Here is a 19,254-nt window from a genome sequence, read left to right as displayed (position 1 = left end):
ACTCAATATCACAGCAATTTAATGGCAGAACCAGCTTAGAATCCAGGCACCTCAAGTTCTACTCAGCACTCCTTTTACTACATGATCATGCTCCCACTAACTGTAACTAACAGGAATGAGATCCCTGCTAATAGCAGTGATTTTTATCAGTAAACAATCAATATTATCTAGCCATCCAATGTTCAAAATGTCTACTTATGTGCTGTTTGAACCATGGACTGGGTAATTTATGTTCTTCTGCTGTAAAAGGATAAATTGAAGATGAAAAGTATAAACTGAAGAGTGCAACAAGACATCAGCATGGAGTAAGTCTTGGAATGAAAGTAGATTGGTTAAAGGTTAGCTCAGTGTTTGCTTTCATAATAAGGTTGTGAGGATTTTTACTTTTTATTTATCAAAGTGTTTTCATATGTATTAGTTCATTTTAGTCTTCAACAGGCCTGGAAGGTAGGTAGTTCAGGGCTTATTAGCTGAAGTTTATAGATGAAGAAAATGAGACTGAAAACAGTTCAGCGATTTGTTCAAGGTCACCTGTCTAGTTAGTGACAAGGCCAAGGCTCACAAGAGTGTCTCCTGCTTCCAATCTTTTTTCCTCTAGTCTAGTCATATGTTTCTAGTAGACCTTGAGTGATGACTACATATTTTGTGAAGAAAACTTTACAGATTTTAATATTTTGAGACTGAAACTTGCTGAGTTCTTACCAAGCAACAGTCATGGAGATAGCAACTTTATCCCAAAAAGGGGGGGAAAATGCTGAGTTTCAAGATGGGACAGAGCAAATGAATGTTATGCCACTGGTTGACACACAATTAAGAATCAACAAACTGAGATGCCATTTGCTCAAATTTTCTGCTTTCCAGTGACAGAGAGGAAATGGAAGCAGAGGATGAAAACTTTGTTTGCAGAAAGGTGACTGGAGGGAAGGGTGCTGCAATATGTTCCTTGGCAAGGAGGAAGAAGCTGCACGAGAGGGCAAGGGGCTGGACAGGCAAGAGAGAGTGGAAACATCTTGTTGATTCACAACTGAGTTGTCAAAACTTTCCTTGCTAGTGTGAGGCCCTTTAAAAACTCACTATCTGTATGTGGCTCCAGAGAGGACACTTCATGGAGGCGTGGTAACCTGCTCAGGTCAAGACTGAGAAATCGACAAAAGATTTAGTAACAAAGTCATTTTGGGAGACCATTACTTTGGGTATTTGTACACTTTTGGGTGTTTTTGTTTGTTTGTTTGTTTAGTTTTGGTCTGTTCTAAAAGCCCAGCTCAGAAACTACACCCTCAAGCGTGAACAGATGGGCAGAGATGTTGTGGGCCCTGCCTGAAGCTGATTTTTCCAAAAGGCGCAACATTGTTAATTGACCAGCTTATCAATGGATGCTCTTTCCTGTACGTTCGTTTAGGAGTGGAAACAATCCTTCTAGTTATAAAGTTCGCTGATTCCTGGCTTGGTCATCTCAATGGGGCAAGTGTAAGGCCGTGCCAGAAACTCCAGATGACTGGAACACACACAAGCACAGTGCTACCTGTAGACGCCAGCGTTGAGCCTGGGCGCGGCAGAGCCCGGGCAAGGGGCATCCTCAAAGTACTTCTTTATTTAAACTATGCTCTGGAGCAATGTTTCATAATGACCCCACACACCTAGCACATACGCACAGAGCAGCCTACACACACAGCCCCACTGTGACCACTGGCCTGCTTGCTTTACTTCCTATTCCTCTAGGCAAGGTCCACAAATTAGCAGCCTTTATAACTTCCCCAGTTCCCGGTCCTCGGGACCTTCCGATGAAAAAGGCAGTCAGAGAAACATGAACGCGCTAATCGGGAAACCAGCGTTTTAGCACACTCCGCCGCTCAGGCCATCCACACTAACGACTTTCACCTCTCCTCGCCTCGGCTGGCTGGAGGGGCGGGGAACCCGGCAGTAAGGAGGAGGACCAAAGCGAGGGCCTGCTTGAATGAAACAATGTAACAATTGATGTGAGGCCTCGCCTCGCTCCCACTCCCCAGCGATCCTATAGGCGAGGTCCCAGTGACTGCCCCCTCCCCATTGCTCCGTTTTCTTGTCCATTAAACGCAATTCCCCCGCCTCTCCGTTCCTTTCTTTTCTTTTTTTCCCCTTCTCCTTTCCCCCCTTTCTCCCCCTTTCTCCAGCTCCGTGTCATTTCCTCCTTGCACTCGCTCGCGGCCGGAGCTTCTCCAGCCAGGGGAGTAGGCGGAGCAGGGCGGTGCGGGGTGGCGTAGCGCTGGAGGGCGATGGTGGCGGAGCTGCTGGGCGCGGAGGCAACGTAGCCCCGCGGAAAAGGAGCCCCGTGGCGCCTGAGCCGGGCAGAGGATGGAGAACCGGCCTGGGTCCTTCCAGTACGTCCCGGTGCAGCTGCAAGGGGGCGCGCCTTGGGGCTTCACCCTTAAGGGGGGTCTGGAACACTGCGAACCGCTCACGGTGTCAAAGGTAAGAACTGGCGGCTCTGTCCCAGCGGTGCCCAACTTTGAATGGGCAGACGGGTGTACAGGCTGCCGCGAGACTGGGCCCTCAGACTAACTTTGAAATTTGGCCCGGATTGGGGGTGAAAGTCCTCCTGTGGCGCATTAGCAGCACGGAGGAGGGTCTTGCCACCAGCCCAGGTCAGGCACCCCTTAAGAGTGGCGGAAGCACGGCGGAAGCACAGCTGGCCCAGCGCGCACATTTGGGAGGCTATGGGGCAGCTTTTGCTCCCCCACGTCGGGCTGCTCCCCTCAGTTTTACTGGAGGAAGTGGTGGCTGGTGGGGGTTTCTCTTTAGAAGTTCCCGCGCTCCTGAGGGACTGTGAGGGATTTAAGGGACAGGCAAGGAAGCTTGGCAGCTTTCTCAGCAGCGCTGGCCTTCTGTCGACCGGCGGGCGGTCCCATCGGGGCAGGTTGCAGGGAGAGGGTCTGGTGTGGGAACGTAGATGAGGCATTGGTGGCTTTCGTCAGCCTCACTTCCCACGGCCGGATGAGCGCACATCCATTCAGCTGGCGGGGCGTTGCTGCTGTCGCTTCAGCTTGGCCTTCCCCTCCCTCCTAAGTCCTGTCCCAGCGCCGGCGAGATTTCCTGCACGTTGAGAAGTGTGGAAGAAACTTTTGCGCCATGTAGCGCAGCTGTGCTGGAGCTGCCCCGCCGCCGCCGCCGCCGCCGCCGCCGCCGCCAGGGTTTGTTTGTTTTAGGAGGCTGTGATCTGCTGGAAGCCAAGTTACAGCCGAGGACCTGGGAGTGGATCTCTCCCAAGTGGTTCACAACCTCCCAAGCGAGCCATTCTTTGTAGGAGTGAGGATGGGGGCCGCTGGGGCTGTTATTGGGAAGAGAAATTTGTAGGACAACTCACCTTGAGGCGACAGATTGCCAAGTAAACGAACTTCACGTACTTTGTCCCATTTTTTTTTTCTCTTAGATGATCAACTCTGAAAAGCCCTTCTAACCCGTTCAAATTGCTGTTGAGGTTGTAGATGTGGGTTTGGGCTGGAGATAGAAAGAAGTGGCTTCTCACCAGGGAACCACTATTACTATTTTTTGGCTTTTTAATGTGGGTCACATGTCATCAGAGAGTAGTAATGTTTCTCGCCACCCCCCCATCCCCCCCGCCCCGCAACCTGTGTTGCTTTCCACCTTGCATTGCAGCTGTTGGTTAACTTGTAGTGTAGGGTCCTTCCGGCCTTGGGGCTCACACTCTTGGCAGCTCTGGGGTGTTGCCATGGGGTGTACCAATCAGTTGAGCAGTCTAAAGAATGCTGAGGCAAAATTTTGAAGAGCTGTGATGGAAACCTGGGATCTTTAGCCTCCCCAAACACCAATCACCAGCCCAGATCTTCATCCAGCAGCCCCTTCCCCCATACTAGTCATGTATTTCTACCAGCCTGAGATGCCTTGGTCACCTACTGTCACACCCTTTCTTAAGGCACCCACCCTCCAGTATTCTCTGAAGGAAGTAAACTTTCTTTTAAAATCAAAAACAGTCTCATACAACCTCTTTAGAGAGGAGGATCCTGGTCTTCAGAATTTCTTCTAATCAAACTCTTCTTCATTTTTCCACCAAGGTCACAACTGGCTATGCAGCCCTCCGTGGTCTGGCAGTTCCTCCCTTTCTTTTTCTTTTTACGACACCCACAGAATTTCCACCGTTTGCCTAAATAACCTGCCTTGGAGAGGTCATTTTTCACCTCTGCCCAAGGCTGACCCATCCTGAGAGCCACCATACAGAGTGCTTGCTGTGATGGTGCTGGATTGTTTTGAAAGCCGGTAATAGCATAGCAGGAGGTGTTACTAAGTATGGGGCAGCCAGCAATTTGTGGTCTGGCTGGGGGATTATTTGAGGGTAGATGAGGGTTTCCTTGGCCAAGCTGCTGAGGAAGTGACTCGTGTGTTGAGAGCCAGGGTGCCTTTTAATGATTCCCTTTCCACTGAATGTGCAGTTGACCCCTATTATATGAAGGCTCATTATTACACACATTTGGAGATGCAGGGGGTAAAATCATTTCCCCCGTCCTTCCCAAATAACCTGGCTCCTTACAGTAAAAGCCAGCTATATTTAACATGGTTAGCCCCAATGTTATTTAAAGGGGCCATAGTTTTTTTGTTTGTTTGTTTTATTTTTTTAAGTGAAGTGGTTGCCTGTTTTGTTGTTGTTGTTGTTGTTGTTTGATTTTTTTCTTGCCAGGACACTCTGTGGCACATTTCATTAATTCCTCTTTTCATTTTTCTACCTCAGTTTTGTTTCCCCTCATGCTTCAGAACAATACAACTCTCTTCTTGAAAATAGCCTCAGTCTGTACACACTGGTGGGGATAGGATGGAAGGATATAGAAAGAGAATTGCATTGGCAGATCTAAAAATTGGGTTCTAATCCTTGCTCTGCTACTCACTAGCTCTGGGATCCTGCATACATCACTTGCTTTCCCTGGGCTTAGGGGTCCACATGTCTACAATGAGGTTTAAGTGGGTGGCTTTAAATAAGACTCTGATGGTCTAGTAGCCAATCCTTTATGCTTGCTCTGGTCCTTTTCTCCTCAGAAGGGTTGCAGACTGAGGAAGATGATGCTTTGTTCCATTTGCATACATGGTTCCTGTTTATAGTGTGTTTCCACATCTCTTATTTCATTAGCTTCTTACAGCCACCCTGGGAGGCAGTCAAGAAAGTTTGTGGAGAAACTGATGGAAAACTGAGGCTCTGATACATCAAGTAGCTTGCCTAAGTCTGTCATATGGTAAGTCAGTAGTAGGCTCCAAGTCTATCACATTTCCTACTACTTGGAGAGTATCTTGATTCTTCTGGTAGTACTGCAGTTTGTGAAGGGGCATGGTCAATGACATTCAGGGATGTATCCAGTCTTGGCAGCCTTCACCACAGTGACCCTTTCTATGCCACCATATAGTTCCATAGTAGGTGAGGACCGGGTTGCAGATACTTCCTGATGGAGTCTGGGCTCAGGGAGTAGGAGAAGACTATTTTGGTGACTCCAAATCACTTGTGATAATCTCAAGTCAGGCAGAGATGGAGGAAAGATACAAGAACGATAGTGATAAATGGAGATACCTCCTTTGGTATCATGGGGAAAAAAAGCGATTCGGGTCTCAGTCATGTGGCAATTTGGGTCTCAGTCGTGTGGCAAGATAGCTTGTGGAAAGGTGGAGGTATCTTGGGATTGGACAAATTTGAGAAAAGGTGGTTACTGGGAAAAGAGTGCATGGAATGTGAAAGTCTACTTCATCTTTGTCGTGGGAGAACCTTTGGACCAAGAAATGATCAGGTTGGAGAAATCATCGATTCTTACCAGCTTCTGTGATTTCCCTAAATGTGGGGAATTCAGCTTCCCAAATTATGGAGACTGGTATACTCTCCTCCTGACAATCAAGTGATAAAGAAAGAAGAAATGTTTTTAAAAAGCTACTGTTGATTATCCCAAGTGTTAATGATGGTTTATAATTTCCCCACACATTGTTGTGTTCCCAAAGAAGCATGACGCACAAAGGAATTGGGCCCATGACCTTGGTGTTACTAATTCCTTTGGTTAGTTTCTTTTACTACCTCATTGACCCAGGGAGGCTGTCAGGGTGAAGTGGAGATTCTCTTCTAATTAACTTTGTCTGTTTTGCTATTTAGCAGTACCCTTTTACAGTGAAGTTGGTTATGAAGTTGGCTCCCTGTGCTGGAAAAGATTCTCTTTGGGAATGGGTGACCTTTCCAAGGTTCTGGTATTACTAATTCTGCATCACAAAGGTTTAAGAGATTCACATTGTGTCCTTCTGAGAGGGGGGGGGGAGAGTGAGCGAGAGTGAGCGTGATGCCAAGCTATAGTGTAAGGATCCTATACCCATTTTGTTATTGGAAATGTGCCCTGAGGTTGGCTGAGGGTGGAGAAAAGAAAGAGTGGAGACAAGTGTGGAGATGTAGGAAAAGGAGTAGGAGGAAAATTGGGCAGGAGGATAAGACAGGGCGGAAGGCAGGTTCACCTTACATATTTGCCCTTTTCCTAGCCCATTTTTGGTAGCAGTCTCCATTTGGCACAGATGGAAGTGGGGACTAGTTACTGTCTTGGAACAAAGTAGGGTGGAGTAGGGGAGTAGCCTAGAGGAGAAAGAAGCTTCATCTCCTCCACTTAATGTGCACTGCTGTTGCTATATCATTTTTTCCCGCTATATCATTTTACCCTCTCTATACCCAAGTCTCTATTTACAAAATGGGGTTAGACATACCTGCCCCATGTTTATCTTCAAAGATGACATGAGAATGAATTGGAGAAACTCTAATACTGTTTGATGTCCTTAGCCTAAAAAACTGGCAGTTCATATTATTTAAGTTGTTTTTATCTCTTTTCCCATCCCAACTGTGACCTTATTTCTAGAAGAAGCATACAAAGAGGCAGTTGAGATTTCAAGAGGACATGTGTAGAGTCAGACTGAGGCTCTCTTAGGGCTGGCAGTAATTTGGTTATAAGTTTGAGTTCTTTTTGGGTGCGGAGGTCATTTTATATGAGAAATGATAGTTCCTATGAAGCATTTTTAGCTGTGTTACAAGCTAGGCCCACCCCCAGACCAGGGCTTGGCATTCACAAAGGGACCTTCATGGGATGTGCTTCTTGAGAGCTTAGTCCAGCCTGCTTACTTAATCCTTTCCTCATTTCTGCCTCTAAAATCAGCAAAGATGTCTACTGCCTCAGTTCCCTAACTGCTGTCTTCTCTCAGAAAGTAGGTGTTTAGGGACATGAGGTAGGAATTCATCCAGAGAGATACAAAAGTTGGAGGGAGGTAGAGTGAGAAAGGCAGGTGGTATGTCTGGTAACCCTTGACTGAGCTTCAGGTACGCACTACTTTTGGGCCTGCTGGGCTGTCATAATACACTTCGTAACCTCCTGATACCCACACGTGTGCTCCCTGAAGTGAAAAAGGCCATGCCTGTTAGAGAGTTTTCCCTCACTAAAACCTCAAAGACAATAATTCAATTTCAGCTGGAAGACACTTGAGCATTGTCCCTTAAAAAAGTTAAAAGTTAAAAGTTATCCTCTTGCTGCCCCCAACCTCCTTCCAGGAATGTTTTAAACAGAAAAAGGGAGACATAGACTTGAGATTTGTGTTTATGGAGTGATTATCTGGAGGGAACATCACAGTTTTTATAATTATGTTTCTTCAGAACCATGGGGTAAAAAGAGATGCTGACTCATCTGAGAAAAGTTAATGAAGAACAGTGAAGATTAAGTGAAGGGCTGCTCTCACTATCCCCCTCCACACACAGACACACCAAAAGGCAGACTCAACTCAGGGCTGCTAAACTAATGCTGTTCTCGGAGGAGACCTAGAATAAGATTCTGAGTGAGGAGGGCCTTTTGGAAGTTACTTGGTTGTAGACTTCACCAATTCGTGAGCCTCCTGTGCAGTAGCCTTGAGCTTATTCTCCTGTGATCACCAAGAAACTCCCTCCTTTATTAGCCAGTCCATTTCATTGATGGAAAGTTTTGACTATGGATGGACAGCTTTTACTTAAGTTGAGTTGCAATAATTCTCCCTCTGCCTACATTCCTTGGATCCTAGCTCTACCCTCTGGGACCACACAGAACAGGTTGCTTTCTATCTTGGGACAGCCTTTGGGAGGTCCAAAGACACAAACTATGTCTCCTTGTTTCACTTTTCTAAGCTAAAGAGCCCTAGCTCTTTAGGGCATATGGAATCTGAGATCCAGCCTTCTCTCCTGTTTCCTCCTACTACTTTGGATGAACTCCAGCCTGTCCATGTTCCTCTTGAGTTATGGAGCCCATAGCTGAACACAGTAACTGAGGAGAATCTGATCAAAGTTGAGTAGGACCATTCTTTAAAAAATACAACCGAAAACCACTTTGGCTTTTTCTGGTGTCTATGCCATATGAAGATCCTGTGTCTAGCAAAGCCTTTTAGTGGTTATCTGTGCTGCTGATAAGCCATAACTGCAAAGGCCTCCATGTAGGCATCTGGAGCAGCCACATAATAAATTTGGGAGGGACATAAATCACCTCTTAGTATTGATTTAGAATTGCCTGTATCCCAGGCCAGCCTTAGGGAAGGTGTTCTAGGGGAGATGAGAGAGGATTTAAGCCCTGACTTCAACGATCATATGTGTTTATACAAAGTTACAGAAAAGGAATTTGTATAATAGAAAAAAGAAGTTGGCATTTAATGAATAGTCACAACTTTAGAACATTGGATTTTTTACTTTACTTTATTTTTTTCTCAACTGCTGGTTTGGAATTTGTAGAAGTAATCTCTCTAAATTTAATTTTCCCCTTCTGAGAAAAATAGGCATCTCCAAGATTGAAGATACTGATCATATGTGGCATATAAGCAGCCTCCAACTTACAAAAGCCCCTGTTTAGGAATTTAGACACAGCAGTTCCTGTTCCCAACTCCTGTCAGATATTTATCTCCCTGCACATTGCCACTGGCACTGAATGAAAAAACTCCTGCTGTTACTGCCATCCTTGGGTTCTGAGGTCTTTTTTCTGTACCTGGAATACCCACAAGAGTCACTCCTGCTGGAAGTCTCTCACCCACAGCCTCATCCCCCATGTCCTCATATTTGCTAGTTTGTCACTTGAGCAGAGCAAATAAATACCTTTTCTTGCTACCAAAGCCCTGATCAGGGAGTGTATTGGAGTGGACTTAATCCTCATTATTACTGAAGGATGAGAGGCCTGGAGAAGAGAGTGTCTAGGACACATTTCTCACTGACACAATGTTATTGATAGTGGCTAGGTTCAGAACAGTTTTGGAAAGGCCTATTTAATCCATGGTGTATGGCTGATAAAATTATGGAATCTAACCACTATTTATAATGTTCTATCTACAGGAAATTGTATCAAAGCTCCAAGTTGCTTATTTACAAAAAGTATTCTTAGACAACAATCCATTTATAAGTTAGGGACAAGTGCTCCAGATATCTCTGTTACACAGACCTGGATGGGTTTAGAGTCTCTACTATTATCGATGCCCAAGGTACTCATACCCTTGAGTGTGTGTGCACACTCAGTGTATGCACGGTTAAATTTCTGAAATTGTACCCAAGGTTCACCTGAGTTATCTTATTGTCAGCTAGTAACCCTTTTATATTGCTTATGTTGGTACCTAGATCACTTTCGGCTTCTGTAGAACTAATATTTTGTCTCCTGGTGCTCCTCTAAAATACCTCCTTCAGACAGACGTTAATTAAGCCATGAATGAAAAAGTTATTTTTCCTAGCTAAAGTTTGTGTTTCAAGAACTAGGATGGGGTAGAGGTTTGTCTCCTTACACCCCTTTACCCCATCATGTGTAAATAGGCCAAGTGGAAAGATCATCTTAGGCATTGGTTTTGCAAGGGATGACCTGTTCTGTCTCACAACACACTGGCATGTTTACTTGGGCACAAAGCCATCCTGGTTGGTCACTGAAGTTGCGAGGATCAAGATGACTTGGTTTCTCTATGTAACTAACCCCACCCCTTTGACTTCGCCTCTACTCCCTCCTCTTACACTGGGCAGTGTGAGTCTGTGACTATGTCATGTCACAGGGTGAGCACTGCCTAGTAGCAACAGAGACACATTTTCCATGCATCCAGGCTGCCCTTCTTTCATGTCTGGTCTTTAATTCCCAGCCCCCACCAATCAGCACCAGTTACTTGAGGCCTGCATTTTGGACTGTCACATTCAAGTGCCATTGCCTCTTTGTTCATTCATTGGCTGTCCTGCCTTGTCCAAAACTCAACTTTTTATCTTCTTTGGTTACAATGGGCCCTTCTAGTCTACTATATCAGCTTAGTCTCCCTTGGCTCAGCCATGCTTCTGGTGGGGAGCAAGAGAAGTTCATAGAGTTAAGGTTGATGAAGTTTGAAAACACTCAGCAAAGTGATAGCTGGATTAGGGGAAATTTTCTCATGCTGTGTCTCTTTCTATCCTGTTTCAGTGGAGGACAGAACCTTTGTCACATTCCTGATACTCTCTTGTCATCTTTCTGAGTAATCTTGGCATGTTATTTCACCTCTCTGTACCCTCCTGTTTCTTCTCAGACTCTCCATGGGGCAAGCTTCTGCTTTATTGAAGGGTCACTAATGGCTTCAGGGTCCTTGCTTGGTCTAGGCTGTGGAAGTATGTAGGTTGACCGACAGCAGGCAGTTCTTACGGTGCTTTGCTTTTCTCCACACTACTACTTCCTATCTTTCCAGAAGTGGCTGTTTACTGATATGTTCTCAGGGATGGCATGCAACATGGTCTGTTAACTTTCATTCGTCTTTTAATGTTACATCTGTGAGGAATGGGAGGTGGGACTAATTTGACAGGATCAAGGGTTAAGCTCAGTGATGGACAGACCCTTTATGGTGTCTTTTGGCCCCCACTCTAATGCCACTCTGCAGATTCCCAGCTGTATGGTCGTCTCTCTTCCTAAGCCTCTGGCAGGGAACTTTTGAATGGTTCTCCTGTACTGCCTTTCACGGTCCATCAGAAATTGATTTTTCTTTTGGAGGAGGGGGTTGGGAGAGAGATGAGGTAGAGCTGGAAGTAAATCTGGTTCAACTAGTTATTCTAGAAATAGGTTAGAGTCTCATGGCTGTAGCCCCAGCTTTGCTTATGAGAAGATGACATGCTGAACCCTTGTCTTTGTTGGGCTGCCTCCCTGTTTTCCATTTCTTTGTGTTTGATGTAAGTAAAAACTCCTGTGAAAACTTCTGGAAGTAGGCAACTTTTGATGGCATCTTATGTAACTGAGATAATGAGTGATGACATCTTGGAGTCTCAGGGGTGAGTAAGTATCAGGTCTTGACTCTCATGTTCTTTGGAGGACTTAACTAAGAGTTTGGAGCTCTGTGTTAAGTTAAATTTGCAATCAGAGAGTATCAAGAAAACAGGCTGAAAAGTAGACCAGGCAAGGACCTGATATTCCACTTCTATGGATGTGCCTTGCTGGGTGGGTGCAATGTAGTTTGATTGGATCTCAGCAACCTCTTGAACCCGAAGTGTGGTTAAGACCAAGATATGGTGGGATAGAAGAGGTATTAGATCTGCTATGTGGAAAATACTGCTGCTCCTAGGTGTTTTATATATATCCTCGTTTAATTTTTACAGTAACTCTTGGATGTAGATAATGATGTCTCTGTTGTACAAATGAGAGGACTGAGGCTCAAGAAAAGTTAATTAACGGACTCTAAGTTACACAGTAAGTGGAAGAAGTGACATTCAAATGTACTTCTGTCTGACTCCAAATCACAGGCTCTTTCTGTAATATCATGTTTTCATAGGTGAAGGGAAGAAAGAGAGAGAAAAAGAACTGGATAAGAATATGGGAGGAAGAAATGAGATAGAGAAATGAGAGAACAATGAGAGGTGGGAAAGGAGGGAGGGAGATTGGTATTGAGAATTGTAATTTAGTGCAAAAACTGGTAATATTACCAACATATCCCTCAGGCGTCAAGGTCAAAGGAAAAGTTTTGATTTGTTTTATATCTCAAATCATGGCAAGGGTTATTAACTTGGATTCAGAAGACCTGAAGTTTGGTCTTCGCTTTGCCAATCATTATTTATGTATCATTGGGCAAGTCATTTCCTTCTCTGTGTCTGAATTTCTTTATTTGCAAAATAAAAGTAATAAAACTTGTACGTGCTTTTTTTCTGGTAGGGAGGGAGATTTTTATCCTTTATCTCATATAAATACTCGATGTGTATGTGATTTAAGAAAGAAAAAGCATGCTACAGGTGTCTCTTATTAAACAGCAATTCTCTTAAGAGAATTTTGAACTTAAAATATGAAGTTTCTGAAGTTACTAGTCACTGAGAGTTGTATGAAATAGCAGGACCTTTAATCTGAAGTCTGCTGCTGCCACAAGTTAGAAGACCAGACATGATTTCTGGCTAATGTCTAAACAGCCTGTAATTTGAAAGGCTATACTAAACCTTGTTTGGCTCCTACCTAAGAGCTTTCAATTAAACTTCTGATCAACCAATCAGTTAACATGCCAGTCAACACATATTCGTGGAGCAGTTTGTAAAGTGCCTAACTCTAGAGATTTCAAGAGATAGCCACCATAGAAGACCTGTTCCCTGGAAGTGACAGTTTTGTTGAAGACAGGCACTACTGCAAGCCCAGGAAACAAAAACCTCGAAGTTCTGAAACTATGGGGTAGGATCTAAGAACAACATTTATTCAGTGAAAAGAAATGTCATTATAGGCTGATATGGTTGGGTGGCTTTTTGTAAAAAGAAAGAACTAAAGCTAGGCCTGAGGGTTCTATAGGATATAGGTAGGCTGGGGAAGAAGAAAGACATTCATTCCAGTTAATGCAAGTGCTTCATGTCCTAAAGTCAAAGAAAGGAGACTGAGGCCAGTTGGTTCACCCCACAGTGAACTAGCAGTATGAGCTCCCTGAGGGCAGGGGATATGTTATTTTTTCATTATTCATTAATTCATGCACTAACTTATTAAGTGTCTGTTCTAGGAGCTGAGCTATTCTTCCTATGGCCTATGACACCAACACAGAGCTCCATAAATTATGCTTGTATTTGTTTTCTAACAAATACTGTCATAGTGAATATCCTGGACCAGGCACTAGTTTTCCATTTTAACACACATTAACTTATTTTAAGGCTATTTAACAGATGAGAAAAATTGAGGTATAGAGAGGTTAAGTAAATTGCCCAGTGTCATACTGCATGTGTGGCTGGGTAAATGAATCAATGAATCTCTGCTTGATTCTTACAAAGTAGTGAGATACAAAGGTGAATGGCTTTGAGTCAGTTATTTTGATGAACCCAGAAAACTGGGCTATAGAATGGCTTCAGGTCGGGAGTAAGTAGCCATTTTGTTGTTTTGGAAGATTAGAGTTAATATATTTAAAATAAAACTCCTAGCATAGTACCAGCCACATAAGTGCTTCCATGAGGAAAGACCTGAACTGAACAATAGCAGGGAACATTTTGAGGGAATCAGTCATCTTGACAATGTGCTGATGTTGTTATACATTAGCAAGTTACCAGATGTTAGTAGTAATGCACACCATTCAGACTGGGAAAAATGAAGGAGAGGTAGGAGTTAGAGGCAAAGCCAATATTTCTAATTTAAAAGGTTCTAAGTGGTGATGGAGATTGGGAGGGCTAACCAGTTGTTGTTCAGTTTTGGATTTTCTGAGACTGAGGTGTCTGTAGGACAATCAAGTTAAGAAGTCCCATAGGCAGTTCAAAAAAAGGATTTGTTTACTTAAGGCCACTGATCAGTTAAAACAAATCATTACTTTAGGAACATAATAGTTAACATAGACAATTTATTAATCTGCTGATTGTTGTGGAAATTAGGTAGTTGCCAGATAATTTCAGGCCCCAACAGACATTGGAACAGGCCTGTATGGTTATTTAATGGGCCTTTCTGGTCATAGCTTGGTCTTGCTAGCTCCTTCAATCTGCATGATACCTAGTGACCTCAAGTATTAGTGACTGAAGTTCTTTCTGACTTAGTACTTTAAAGTGATATGAAAGTCCAAAAATTAAACAAAAATAGAAGAAACTGTCAAAAGGCCAAACTTCAGACATGAAGTTTGAAATGTTAAAATGTTCTAGGCTGTGAATAAAAAACAAACAAAAACAAACAAACAAACAAACAAAAAAACAGTTGATTTGCCAAGATGTTGGATTGTTTTCTCTATGTGAAAAACACAATGTGGAGGCTTGGAAAGCAAACCTCAAACCATTGGAGTTTCAATTCTGTATTGCATGTTTGTTATTAGCAGTTTGATAGTCTTTGTATAGTATAGTATTATTAATCTGTGAATATCATTGTTAATATTTACAATTGTATTGGTTCTTAAATGTGACTTTCAAAAAAGCACTGTTAAACTTGCAAGTATTATTTAATTGCCTTCAGTGATGTCTTCACCAAACTCTCATCCTGATTTTTATATTAAAATAAGGAGGGGAAAATAGGAATTTACTTTATAAATTCATTTGTTGCAAGTTTGGGTGGAAAACATTGCTTTACTATTAAGAGACTTTTGCAAATTTGGAGTGATTACTTGACCCAAACCCCAGCTCTGATGCCCTTCATATTTACATGTAATTCTCAGAAAAGGTTACTTTGTGTGCAGAAGGGCCTGCCAATCCCTCCTACCCCCATCCTTCTTAGATTTGCTTTCTAGATTCATTACTTCATTTTTGCAGCATCACCTGCTTTTCTGCATGGTGAAAAACTAAAATTCAGAATGTTTTAAAGATGCTGCTGCTAGGGAACTTGCAATACAGACCTGAAACTCCAGTGGTTTGAGGTTTGCTTTCCAAGCCTCCACATTCACTCCCTCCCTACCTCCTTGTAGACAAAACTTACTTCTTGCTAAAAGGCTAATGGGCACATGGGTTCCTTTACCTAACTCTTCTCTCTGACAGAGTGAAATAACTTGTAATTTATATTTGAAATTGACTTGACTATCTAGCTACTGGGGGTATTTTTGTGCAATAAAACTACCCAAGTGCTCTGGCTTTTATAAGTCAGCTTGTTAACTTCTCTCTGCTGTGTGAGTCACGCCTGGTGGGAGGAAAAGACTCTCCCCCTCTAGACATAAAGGGTTAAATAAGTAATTTTTCATATTTTCCTGTACCATTGGCTGGAGAAATGTGTAGTGTTCTGAAACTTGCCCAGACCCTGCACATACTGTATCTGCTTAAGGAAGGTTTTGGCTCTTAGCTCTTCTCAGCTGCATTAGGGTTCAGGTTACATCCCTCTCCCCTTCTAGCTACTAATAAAAGTCAAAGAATTAAGGATCAGCGAGAGTTAATTCCCACTGCTAAGACCTAGATGAGGCCCTTCCAGCTCTCATCCCTGCTTCTTGGTTGGAGCCCTATTTTAAGGCTGAGCTCTAGTCTAAGCCTGTAAGTGACAGTGATCTGGAACAGGCCCCAGAAAAGCACATGACAATCAGGTTTTGCCCTATGCTGGCAGTTCTCTGTCTCTCTCTCCCTCCCTCTCCCTCTCCCCACCCTCCCTCTCCCTCTCCTCCTGCTCCTTTCTGTTGAGATCTTAGGAGAGAACAGTGACCACAGGGAACAAACCAACTGATGCTATTAAAGAAATGGAAATGACATATCATAGTGCCTCTCTTCTAAACTTGAAGATTTGGATGAAGTTTCTACTTTGTTTTAAGCCCCTGTCCAACTTCAGTACAACATTAGGAGTCTCATGCAGAATAAGAAATGTCATTGATATCTCACCTAGCTTAAAAGAGATGTAAAGTAATGAGCTCTGAGCAAGTGAGCTCAGACAGAGGGTAGCTTTGAAGGTGGATCTTGCAGGAGGTGGGACAGGTAAGAAGTCTTCTTCTGGAACACCTACACTACTGTAGTGGCCTCCTGAATGGATTCCCTCCCTTTGATCATCCCCTCCCCTCCCACTTAAGATTATTGAATGACTCTCTGCTACCTGTAGGATAGAGCCCAAACTACTTTAGCTTGATGTATGGACTATTCTCCATCTGGCTGTAGTCTTACTTTCTAGAACTCCTTCTAGGACCTGGGTTTTCAGGCAGAATGGTTTTCTTTATGCCCCCAAACACACCTGCGAAATCTGACCTCCAAATTTCTCATTCTGAAGTTCTTTGAGTGGCTCAGCTTCACACTACATACTTGGAAGCCCTTCTCATCTCTTTTCCTCCCCATCCAGTTGCGCCTAAACTTTAAGCTCTAGCTCTAAGCCTCAAGGGCATCCATCATCTCAGTCTCTCCTGGTAGAAGTAATCTCTCCCTTTTTGGAATGCGGGAGTTCTGATTTTCCAGTAGAAATCTTTGGATTCTTTGGCTGCCTTGTGTTTGGCTTGCTGAACCAAAATCTTCTAGAGTTCAATAGCTGTCTTTACCACCCTCTGCACAGAGCACAGAATAAACTCTCCATAAAGTTTGGTTGAAGGAGTCAAGCAAAAATTTCGTACTCAGTAATTGGTCATTTCTGTCTTTCTAATTCTGAATTAGAAAGAGGATATGACTTGAAGAGCTAGATATACTATCCAAGTTTTCCAGTCTTTCTGTGACACCTAGTAAGTGGGGTGAGCCTTGAATGACACACACACACATGTAAGCTAGGGACAGAGGGAACACATAGAAGGAAACAATCGCCTGGGCAGAAGATGAGAGGGATCCCAGATACAACCTTGGATGAGAGGGGAGATGGCAGAAGGGAGGATGGGAGTAGTTACCTGCTTGCCCCAGAGCAGCCTGGAATTTGGTTTGAAACAGTTGGGTTTCTTGCTTCTGCAGCTCCTGTGTGTGAACTGTGTTCTTGAGGCTTGTATGTGGGAGAGGCCTGCTGGCTGATGATTACAGCATTCCCCTTGCTGTTGGGAAGGGTTGCTGTGAGACAAACAGCAGCCGCCCATTTTGTTACTGTGTTCGGGGAGGGTATAGTGTGAGTGTTCAGCCTGACTCTAGTTTTTTCACTGCTTCAGCTGAAAGGAGGTAGCTTTATGTGAACATTGTGTGTGTGTGTGTGTGTGTGTGTGTTTTCACTTTTGCTTAAGCAGGTCTTAACGTGTTCTGTCTGACTAGCCTTAGATGTGAGTCACCGTCTGGTATTTATACCCAATGCCTTAAGTGTCCTCATTATTTGACCATGACATTCCTTTTCTCACTATTTTACTCAAAGCTGAGAATGCTGAGAAGGGTCAGAAAGAATCATCTCTGTCTTCTTTCCTAATGGAGTCTAATCTAAGTGGTAGCTAATTGACTCTGGAGGTCAATTAGGTTATATCAGGACACTAAAGGAAACAGATTGAAACTCACAGTGGCAGTACTATGACAGTTTAAAAGACACACTGTGGGGACTTTTCTTAGTTTGTTTCTGTCCAGACTACTGCTGGAGAGTTTGCCTCACTGGAGCTAACTTTAGGAACAGGCCTCAAAAGGGATGCCAGGAACTGTTTGTCCTTATTAGAATTACATAGTAAGTTTGAAAGGAGTACAGACAATCTGAGAAAGTCTTAGAGGAAATGCTTCAGCCTTTGCAGGTATTAGTGGGAGAAGCAGAGAATGTTAGTTTGCTTCTTCTGTTCCTATTACCGTCCTTCTAAAGTTGAAATTTTTGTCTTGGAAGCATGCTCCTAGAATGTGGAAATGGTAAACCCCATCAGGGCCACTGTTATCAAAGGAAAAGAGCCTCATAGAGGAAGGACATGACTGCTAGCATGGTCATTTGGAGGCCAGGCAGCCAGTAAATCATTTGAGAATGAATTAAAAGTTCAAAGGGCAGGAGGGAATTCTTTGGCTGACCTTATAGGTGCTTGAAAAATCAAAGGGATAACTAATGTGCTTTTATTTTTTTGAGGGCTATTTCGAAGGGCCAACAGGATGGAAGTGCACAGTAGGAAATTGGCATTGCTGCTTTTGTGTGCTTGGGAGCCTTAACGCTGGGCCGGGGATGATCAAAGTTACTATTAATTAAATGCCAGTTATGTTCTGGGAACTCCATATGTACAATCTCTGATCTTCTTATCACTACTGTAAATTAAGTGATAGTATTCCTATTTTACAGATGAAAACAGAAAAAAAAAACTGGGCTTAGAGAAGCCAGACAACATTTTCAAAGTAACAAAGTCAGTAAATAAGTGGTAGAGCTGTGATGTGAACCCAGGTCTGCCTAACCACAAATCCTATGCTTTTCCCCCTATACTTTGGAATTTTGTTGAAAAGATCCCCTTTTTTGCTTCATGATCTCTTTTTTAATACCAATATTAACTATTCCTGACCACACATTCAGTGTGCCATAGCATTGGTAAAAAGTGGGTCACACAGACCCATCATTCCCAAGCTTTCCTGGAGAATTGCTAAATATGCAAATTAGACTCTCAGGATTAAATAATATAATGTATGAGAGGTTCTTAGTAGTATTTCTATTCTAAGGTACAGAAATTGAAGCTAAGAGGATTAAGTAACTTTCCAAAATTCATTGGAACAATAAGTGGCAAGGTAGTAGTCAAAATTCAGTTTATTGGATTTTAGAGTGCCTGTTCTTCCCAGTGACCCTGTTGCCTTTCAAACTGGGATAGGGGAGAGCAATAAACAAAAAAACTCAACTTGACCCTCTTGGCCCCTACAAACCTACCCATCTCAAATGCTCTTTTTGCCATTTTGTTAAGTGTGGAGTGCTCTCCCTTCCCCCTTCCCTCTCTTCCCCTTTTCCTAATACTATTTGTTTAAATTGTTGTTTGGGGGATAGGTGATAAATGTTCATGGAACAAAATTAAAATTGTATAAATTGGCAAGTGTTTATCACTAATTTCTCTACCCAGGGGCAACCACTCTTACTAATTCCTTGTGTACCCTATAGGTTCACAATTTCCTAAACATGCTCAGTACTTTGTTCATTATCTTCTCTCCACACCTTTCTAGTCCTATCTACCTGATGAAATCCTGCCTATTCTTGAGGTCCATCACAAATTTTACTTCCTTCTGGTCCTATTCTACCCTATCTTCTATCACTCCATTCTTCCATTCCTCCCCACCTCCACAAAATTCTTGCAGATTTTGCCCCTCTCTTCTAGAGCTCACCATGTTCTTTCTATTGAGCAGTGTGAACTTGTTTTATATTCCTCATGGAGATTATTTCTTTTCATACTTTAAGTCTCTAAGAATCTTTTCTTCCTGAATTTTGTTTTGTTCTTAGGCTCTAAATTTCATTTCTGCCATTGCCCTGTAGTTCTCGAGTACCATCAGTGACAGAGACAAAAAATCAAACATTTCAAGCATTGCCGTCCATAGTATGTATTTATTAATTTTACAAATGT

The 19,254-nt window shown here is 43.1% G+C and overlaps 1 protein-coding gene across 1 annotated transcript in view; it reads left to right on the top strand.

The window, feature by feature from the left end:
* The first annotated feature begins 2,056 nt into the window (after positions 1 to 2,056).
* SHROOM4 (shroom family member 4) overlaps positions 2,057 to 19,254 on the top strand; it is a 224,361-nt gene continuing 207,163 nt past the window's right edge. Inside the window, exon 1 of the mRNA XM_006913403.3 lies at positions 2,057 to 2,448. Coding sequence (XP_006913465.2) covers positions 2,332 to 2,448 — 117 coding nt within the window. The 5' untranslated portion in view covers positions 2,057 to 2,331. The remainder of the gene's footprint in view (positions 2,449 to 19,254) is intronic.

The sequence above is a fragment of the Pteropus alecto genome, unplaced genomic scaffold (assembly GCF_000325575.1).
Source record: "Pteropus alecto unplaced genomic scaffold, ASM32557v1 scaffold365, whole genome shotgun sequence".
Classification (NCBI taxonomy): Eukaryota; Metazoa; Chordata; class Mammalia; order Chiroptera; family Pteropodidae; genus Pteropus; species Pteropus alecto.
Note: the sequence above shows the minus strand (reverse complement) of the source record. Positions and strands in the feature narration are given on the sequence as shown.